The 8,921-nt window shown below is 42.9% G+C and overlaps 2 protein-coding genes across 2 annotated transcripts; both read left to right on the top strand.

The window, feature by feature from the left end:
* Positions 1–1,426: 1,426 nt before the first annotated feature.
* On the top strand, positions 1,427–7,773 carry SARC_04261 (hypothetical protein). Its single transcript, XM_014301907.1, has 7 exons — positions 1,427–1,510; positions 2,998–3,109; positions 3,992–4,109; positions 4,700–4,894; positions 5,743–5,912; positions 6,898–7,016; positions 7,535–7,773. The coding sequence occupies exons 2-7, from the start codon at positions 3,002–3,004 to the stop codon at positions 7,674–7,676; spliced, it is 852 nt and encodes a 283-aa protein (XP_014157382.1). The 5' UTR covers positions 1,427–1,510; positions 2,998–3,001; the 3' UTR covers positions 7,677–7,773.
* Positions 7,774–7,872: 99 nt separating this feature from the next.
* SARC_04262 (hypothetical protein) lies at positions 7,873–8,783 on the top strand. The gene has a single exon (XM_014301908.1). It carries the CDS (start codon positions 8,198–8,200, stop codon positions 8,570–8,572), a length of 375 nt encoding a protein of 124 aa, XP_014157383.1. The 5' UTR covers positions 7,873–8,197; the 3' UTR covers positions 8,573–8,783.
* Positions 8,784–8,921: the final 138 nt, after the last annotated feature.

The raw sequence follows: 8,921 nt of genomic DNA on the forward strand, positions 1-8,921 counted from the left end.
CCTCCTACGTCAAATTAAAAGAACTTTGAATTACTACTGTTAACACGAACAACCAGGGTACGTTTATTCCGAGGGTATGTGGAGCAAGACCGGCCTCTCACACCCCGAGACGTGCCAACGAGGGAGATTACTATAAGGCGAGGAAGAGTGCTGGAGGATGGTTTTACCCAGCTACGGTATAGTACATGTCTGTACATCATTTGTGTATTAGTGTATTTGCATAGTCGTAGGTGTCTGCTTAAGTAGATGTGCAATGTATATGCAGGTGTACATATGTTTGTTACGATGGTGTGCATATGTATGGTCATCACATATTTATACATCATGCGTGCATGAGTGTATGTTCATGACCATACGTATGGGCCTATGAATGTATACGTATAAATGCGTCTGTGTTGGTCTGTGCATGGGGACATGCCTGCGTATCACCAGTCAGCCAACGATTACACACACACGCACATAGTCTATTTCGTTAAGTACGTAGAGTGTTGAACTTCTCCGTATATAGTCCTTACCACAACCGTCTACTCAACACGCGCGTCTCGTTGGTTTAATTTACTGCACAGAAACGTCTCTACAGCTGAATTTAGCCAGACATTTCGAGTGTGCGTTTGTTAACGAATTGGGACAGGCACACATGTGAACATAAACTATTTCAATTGAATACTTGTCGGTCTGCACTTCTTCGTATCGCTTCGTGACTCCAACCGTTTGCTCAGCACGTGCGTCCTGTTGGTTTAATTTGTTAAACAGAAACTTATCCACGGTTGAGTTCAAGCAGACCTTTCGGGTTCGCTTTGTCAATGAATTAGGTCAGGATGAAATCGGCATTGACCAGCATGGAGTATTCAAGGTATGTGGATGTGCCGAATTCAAGGTGAAATGGTTTAATTTGCGGATTATTGGACGTTGAGGTCCGTGTCCATGCATACATATATATATATACACACACACACATACACACACACACACACACACACACATATATATATATATATATATATATATATATGTGTGTGCGTGTGTGTGCACTGAACTGAATTGGGCTGTTCACGTGCGTGCAGGTATTTGTACCACCTTACATTTCATACATACCATACAGCATAGCGTGTACTATACATGCAGACATACCATACATGCGATACATACCATATATCTCATACATATCATATTATGTACACCATACATATCACATATCCCATACGTCCCAAACATACCATATATCTTATTTATACTTTACATGCCACCCGGGTCATCCATATTGTACATCCTATATGTAGCATGTTTGCCATACATCTCATATATCCCATACATACTATACATACCATAAATACCGCATATCCCGTTCACACTGTACATACGCGCCTATACAGGAGTTCTTGGAGGATGTGATCGTGGCTGCGTTTGACGCTGAACTCGGACTTTTTGTGTCAACAGCCGACAATCGGCTGTATCCATCAGTGCTCTCGGCCGTACTGACAGAGCACTTGCATCTGTTCTATTTTGTGGGGTATGTTACCCTAGCGAATACACTTACACTCCATGTGGGTGTACACGTAAGCAGACAAGTATGTATGTACTGATGCATGCTTGAAGTGTTGTAGCAGACGAGTATGTAAGTACCAATGCATACTTGAAATGATGTGTACATGGGATAGTCTGCATCGACAGTCGACGAAGTACTGCCTGAGCACCGGCATCCTGTCTATATAGTGGGGGTTGTCTTTGTATGTAGGACTACTGGTATGTTTGTATTGTCAGTGTATAAGTATATATACAGAGTTTAAAGTAGATATACACAGATGTTCGACTAGATGTACACATGTGTTCAGGTAGATAAACACAGATGTTACTAGTTATACAAAGATTTTTTTAAAACATAGACATATGCTTAAGTATATACACACAGATGTTTAAGTAGATATACATAGATGTCCCCTCTTGACTCAGGCAGGTCCACTGGGTACGAAGGGGAAAAAGGTAACAATAATTATCTAACGATACATGCATAACATTGCTGATGAAAAACGGTGTTAGGATTAGTCCACACCTCTCTACCCCTCCAGGCCATCCTTACAGGGATATTACACAGAATAGTTTACTCAGATATCGTACGGAAATCGAATGGGTTATGTGCAAGGCTAATTGAGTGTCCTGTTTTGTCAAAGGGGTTTGCGGTTAGATAGTAAGAGTTTTATACCGTTGAGAATTGTACAGCCAGGGCAATCCAATATCTTCTTTTTTGTCGATTTGAGGACATGTCTAATACCCATGAATATACTTTTTGTTTACTTAAAGACACATAATTGTCGGTATATGCGTATGCGATTTGGTTGATACGGATAGTCTAATAATGAGATACTTAAACAAGGTTATTATATTTCATACTGAGTCTTACGAGTCCATATACATCACCCATTTGCAGGAGTGTGTTGGGTAATGCCGTGTACGCTGAATACATACACTGGATACATACTGTATAAATATATATAGACGACATATTTGTCGATATTACACACGTGTAGTCTAGCAGAGTGGTACTCAAAACAGGTCTACTATGTTCTGTTCTGAATCTGATGCCCAATAAAAGGATAATGTTGGGTTAGATTACTGAGAACACGGCTTTCATGTGCTATTTTGAACAATGTGTCCTAATCTTCGTTCATTGACAGGAGAATGTTAAGCCAGGGTTATGAGAACACCCCTTTAAGTCCTTTTTCGAATCTTCTGTCCTAATTTCCGTCCATTGACAGGATAATGTTGGGCTAGGATACTGAGAACCGAGCTTTATGTCTAGTTTTGAATCTTATTTGTCCCAATATCCGTTTAGGGACAGGACAATGTTGGGCTATGAAACTGAGAAAAGGGCTTTCCTGTCCTATTTTGAATTTATCCCAATCTCCGCCCATTGACAGGATAAAGTTGGGCTATAATACTAAGACCAGGGGTTTTATATTCATTTTGAATTTATGTGTTCTAATCCCTGTCCATCGACAGGAGAATGTTGGGCAAGGCCGTGTATGAGGGTGTGATAGAAGACGTTCTGTTGGCTCACTTTTTCCTGAACAAAATCCTGGGTAGATACAACTTCCGCAACGAGCTACCCTCGGTATGGTTGTCCAATACGTCTCATTTTCATACCGTTTAATTGTTCAAAATGCCTCATTTTACTATAGTTTGTCCATCCATTCTGCCACATTTTCCTACGGTTGTATTGGTACGGTTGTTGCCAAAGCGCAATATCTTCCTTGCTGCATATTGGCCTGCAAGGAGCATCTCTTGAAAACATACTGGGATACAGACATAGTACATTATATTGTATACGAAATCGTGTAGGTATCTTCTCCACGTTGCTGATAGGATATGTTGAGATGTGTAGGAATGATACTTACATGGGTGCTGAATAAAACCACGGATTACTCAGCTGTCGAATGCATGTTTCATTTGGGGTTTCCCCCAGGACGATACCGTTGTGTACTAGGCGTAAGGATTGGAGTGTACCACTATTGTAGAATATGGACTACAAAAACCTTCCCGATATGATGGTATAGAGATACTGTATAGTTATTTCAGTGTGAGTATTGTCTCGTATAGAGGTATATGGTTTTATACCAGGTGTGAGAGTGCATGCCGCATCGGATGTCCTTTACAGAGGGAGTTTGAGTGTGCTAGGACAGTGATTGTGCACTGACGAATAGTCTATTTGTATTTGACTCCTATTGCCACGTCTGAGTCAAGACTCAATGATTTCGTAGTTGTTCAATGGTAGCTCTGAAGTCTTATGATCAAACACGGTCACATTGGAATACAAGGATATAGCCCGATGTGGTTTTTTATCGATTTTTTTTATCACCTGTGCCTCTGCGTGTACATGAAACATGATATTGCTTATATACCATATACACCTGCAAACAGAGCAGCACATGCAGAGCCATATATACATATACTTAGGCTTTGCATACCTACACACATGATATATTTGTACATACAGCTCGATGCCGAGCTAGACAAGAGTCTGAGATTTGTGAAATCGTACAAAGGGGATCTGGACGACCTCTGCCTCACATTCTCATCGGATGAGGATGTGTTTGGCGAAACTATCACGACAGGTGTGTAAGCCAAAATACACGGTAGTCCCTTTCAGCCAAATGAAGTTGTGTGTTCTTTTGAATTCCGCTGGATCTTGTGCTTGTGTTTCAGACTTGAAGGCTTTTGACGGTGGCAGGGCCTTGGCGTGGACAGATGATATTGCTGTAGATTGAAGTTCACATATTACATGTATCCTACAAGTACAACTTTTCAGCACTTACGTATAAGGAGAGGCTTTACGTATACAGATGGCACTTATATTTGCACATGAACATATGTCAACCTGCTGATACCACAGATCTGGTGTCTGGGGGCAGCGCTATAACTGTCTCCAGCACCAACACTCTTATATACATTTGACTCTTGCCGGATCAGTGGATGACCAAGGCCATTGAGTGCCAATCACAAGCCTTCGTTTAGCTACTTCACATCACGAATACTGGCCTGTTGTAATCGACAGCAATTCACGACCTACAATCTACTGGACTTTAAATCATGAATACTGACCTGTTGTAATCGACGACCTACAATCTACTGTACTTTGAATCATAAATACTGGCCTGTTGTAATCGATAGCAACTCACGACCTACAATCTATTGAAACCCACAGATTTGGTGCCTGGGGGCAGTGCTATGGCCGTCACCAACGACAACGTTATCATGTACATATACCTCATGGCCGATCACCGCATGAACAAAGCCATTGAGCAGCAATCGAAGGCATTTGTGAAGGGCTTCACGGAGGTCATACACCGCAACTGGCTCCGGCTGTTCAGCGCAACAGATATCCAGACCTTGATCGCAGGTATGAAAGTCTTCACAATTGACGAGAGCTATCATATGCGGAAGCGCTTTGTGCACGTGTGGTGCTGCCAAATAGTGCCTATAACCGTACGGGAATAGTACACACATCGGACTTTCATAGAAACCGTAGGGTTGTAACGCAGTCACACTACAGTCCAGCTGATTGGTAGAGCCTAATTGTATATACGCCGTCCGCTTGTTCGAGCTAGGCTGTTCGCGTTGGTGAACGTATACATGCAAAGCGATGATAAGAATATCGAATTGGATTTCTTGAAAATATCAATTTGGCCGGCGCATTCGAGTCTGCTCGAAGCAATGGGAATCCTATGGGTATCCCCTCAAGCCAAACCCAAGTATATACGGTTGACGAAGAATAGTTTCAATACATTATTTGTTTATTCTTTGACAAAGTTTCAGCATGCACCTGTTTGCCGCAGTACGATAAAAACTATCTATGAACACTTGTGCACACTCCAGGCACAAATATTGGGCTTTCATACAATAAATACTTCCAGCTTACACACAAGAGTATACACACATGCATACAAACAGAATCACTCTATACATGTATTAAGTAGCATCCCAGTATATTTCTAGATATGTGTGTAGCCATAATTGCTAAACCCGAATATATGCACAAATGTATATTCGAGAGTATGAACACAATTAGCGTGATACTTCTGATCTTCCACACAAATGTGCTAATGGCACAGACGACATGTTTGTGAAGAGGAAGTGGTACGGATACATTCCCAAGCAGTTCGTCTATATTCCTACATAAATAGCTATACACATGTACAACTGAAAGGCTGTGTACTGGATGATATTTACATCCGTGTTCACTTACAGGTGATGGAGCAGGAGGGGTGGATATCAACAACTTAATGGAGCACACACAGTACGGCGGGGGTTACAGCTCGGGTCATCGTACCGTAAGGAATCTCTGGAGTGTTGTTAAGGACGATTTGACTCCGGATCAGCAGAGACTGTTCCTCAAGTTTGTGACCAGTTGTTCGAGGGTATGATGTGTGAGGTGTTGGGGGGTGTTATGACGTTCGAATGAACATGTGTGAGGTGTTTTGACGTTCGAATTAACGTGTGTGAGGTGTTGTGACGTTCGAATGAACATGTGCGAGGTGTTGTGACGTTCGAATTAACATGTGTGAGGTGTTGTGACGTTCGAATGCGTGAACACACCTGTGTTCCGGTGTACCATAGTCCTCTCAAAACCCCTGTATTGAACATCACATCAGTGTCTGGTCTCCTCGCTATTGGGTACAGCCATGGGCAACCCATAAAAAAATATGTACATCAGTGTACGTACCATAGTTCACTTAGGCACATGTACTTCACTCTGTCATGTAGCGCCTTTAGTTGCGGACTTTCATATGCTTGGGCCGACGAGTAATCCGAAGCGTACGCCGTTTTTAAAGCTTAGGGATTCAGGGTTTTTACGTGTCCGAGTGCGGTTGCATGAATAAGTACACTATGTTTTTGATTTGGGCTGTATCTGCTGGTGCAGTTGTGCACGTAAACGTGTGAGTGCGCATATATATGTGGAACACTCTGTGCCTCAAAGTGTAGATATGAGTGCATATCTATCTGAATATATGATGAATGCGCGTGTTTTACTGGTCCCCAAACCCTAACCCATAAGTCTACGTTTATGTGTTAATAAAAAAAATTGTATGTGTATATAGGTACAGACTTGAGTGTCCTAGTACTCCGGTCACCGCAGAGGTAGAAGTGCATGTGTACGAATGTAATGGTATGTATAATTAGAGTCAATCATGAGTATCTGAACGCGTGTTATGTACTACCCCAGTGCAGCCGCCAGCTTTGGGCATCCAAACACTGAAACAGCCGTTCACGCTCATCCTACACCCCAACGGTGGCAACGTCATATGTATACCACTTCCTATTGGCCAATTAAATAGTCAATACTTTTATACATTCAGCCACGAGCACTTGAGCACACACCCTTCCATGCTCCCTCCTTTACAGCCGCCAGCTTTGGGCTTTCAAACACTGCAACCGCAGTTTACGGTCATCCTACAGCCCAACGAAGGCAACGACGCCAGGCAGACCCGCCCGACTCTTAACATGTTAACCTTCGGTCTTGTGTATGTTGCGTTCGATTCATACATGCACTGTGGAGCAGCTCAGGCTTGCATGTAAGAGCTACTCAGGCAGGGAGCATGAGCATACTCATGTATACATTGAGAATCTATTAATACATGCATTTTGGATCTACTTATGCATACTGGATAGTTGCTAGTGTGGAATGATATTTCGGACAATAATTGATATTTTAACAAATCACGCATATATATATATATTGAGCCTCTGCGTATCACTGGGGTATGCTCATTTGGACTTATATCTGAGCGTTCTGCGTCTGCATTTGAGCTACAAATTTCTGTGTCCCGGCATGAAATTCAGATGACCAACATAAATAAGAACATAGTAGCATCCCGTTGTTTGAGATGGGAACTAATACTACCACCTATACTACATGGGAAGACAGGGTCTCGCATGCAAAGTTAGTGCACTAATCAGTATATATTCGTCAGATCCGCTTTTTGTTTCCTGCGTCCCGTCGTAACCACTAACACCCCTCATTTCGGCTCACATATGCCAGCGGAACCATGGACACGTCTCGCCTCCCGACGAGTTCCACGTGTTTCAACTGTCTGAAACTGCCGCCGTATAAGACCCGAAGCAATCTGAAGGACAGACTGCTCTATGCGATCTCGGCTAAGGCCGGCTTCGAGTTGGCCTAAGAGATACGGATATGAAGCGGAGATGGATGTAAGATACTGGTGGGCATTTCGACATAGTATCTGCGCATTGAGATGAGTCAACAATCCTGAATCGTGCGCACTTGCTGCCTGCGAATGGCAGCCTCAAGGTTACCCCCCCCCCCCCCCTCAATCACCCCGGGCAACGGTCCAGCCATGTTATGGATGTATGAAATTTGTCCTGGAACATGCACCTATCACACCCAAACGGGCCCCTGAGATGGGCTCTTGCGTCAAAAGTAGCAGGAAACTCACCACGGTTCTCACCTTGCAGGCACCATCCAGATAGATGTCAAAGGAATTCGGTCGAGGTTTCGCTGATGGGCAGTTCTATTCGCAATTTTTGACTGTTATTTACAAGAGCACATTCTCGTCCGTTAGGCAACTGGTGTACATTACGGCAAAAAAAACAACCCGTACCATTCAGCAACTGAAGGTGTACTATACAGCACCTGAAAGCGTACAACACCACAACAACATTTCATAAGGCTCGTCGCCATGGTATGGATCGTAGTAAGTACGGCAAGACTGATGGGAAAGGAATTCTGGCCAAGCCAACGAGCGTACTTGTCTCAGCTGTATCCAGTGGACTAGCAATTGAGCAACACTCTGTGCAGGATTACTACAGCTTACACATACTATACGCGACGACAGCGATGGTCCTCTTCTGCGGTGTGCTGATGTTGTACGCTACAATTGTTTATGTACCGATTGAAAAACTATTCTTAGTCGGTCACCAACATGCAGACTCGAGGTGGGAGAGTTCCGCGCTCATTCATAGAGTGGCAGGTGATATCCCTGATACTGTCTGTATTCTTATTGGCGTGAATACATTGCGGAGTCTCGCCACCTACTCAACTCAATGCCCACTGCCGTAGCCTTACAACACCTACTGCATACCATTTCGAGAACGAATCAAATAGCCTGTTGGAAAAAAAACACATCGGAATAACCAAAACCCTATCCACTCTAGTACTCGATATAATAGAAAGAAACCTATTACGAACGCGTGATTACAGGAGTGAATGCCGATATGTAGTACACATAGTAATGCTGAAAGTCCAGGACAACTTATAAATACAATAAGGGAATTCTAAAATACTAAAATTTGCTGTACTTCCTTGTGCTCCTACTAAGTGCTATTCAGTAGTAGCCAATGTAGTCCTACACGAAGCGATTATGAACAATTCACCAATTTAAAGTCACTGTTGAATAGCCTTTTGAATA

This window comes from Sphaeroforma arctica, assembly GCF_001186125.1.
Source record: "Sphaeroforma arctica JP610 unplaced genomic scaffold supercont1.234, whole genome shotgun sequence".
NCBI lineage: Eukaryota > Ichthyosporea > Ichthyophonida > Sphaeroforma > Sphaeroforma arctica.

Coding starts and splice junctions, on each gene's coding strand:
- SARC_04261 (XM_014301907.1), top strand. CDS start 3,002: ATGTTGGGCAAGGCCGTGTATGAGGGTGTGATAGAAGACGTTCTGTTG. Junction 4,895..5,742: donor TATCCAGACCTTGATCGCAG/GTATGAAAGTCT, acceptor GTTCACTTACAG/GTGATGGAGCAGGAGGGGTG. Junction 7,017..7,534: donor ATGTTAACCTTCGGTCTTGT/GTATGTTGCGTT, acceptor CACATATGCCAG/CGGAACCATGGACACGTCTC.
- SARC_04262 (XM_014301908.1), top strand. CDS start 8,198: ATGGATCGTAGTAAGTACGGCAAGACTGATGGGAAAGGAATTCTGGCC.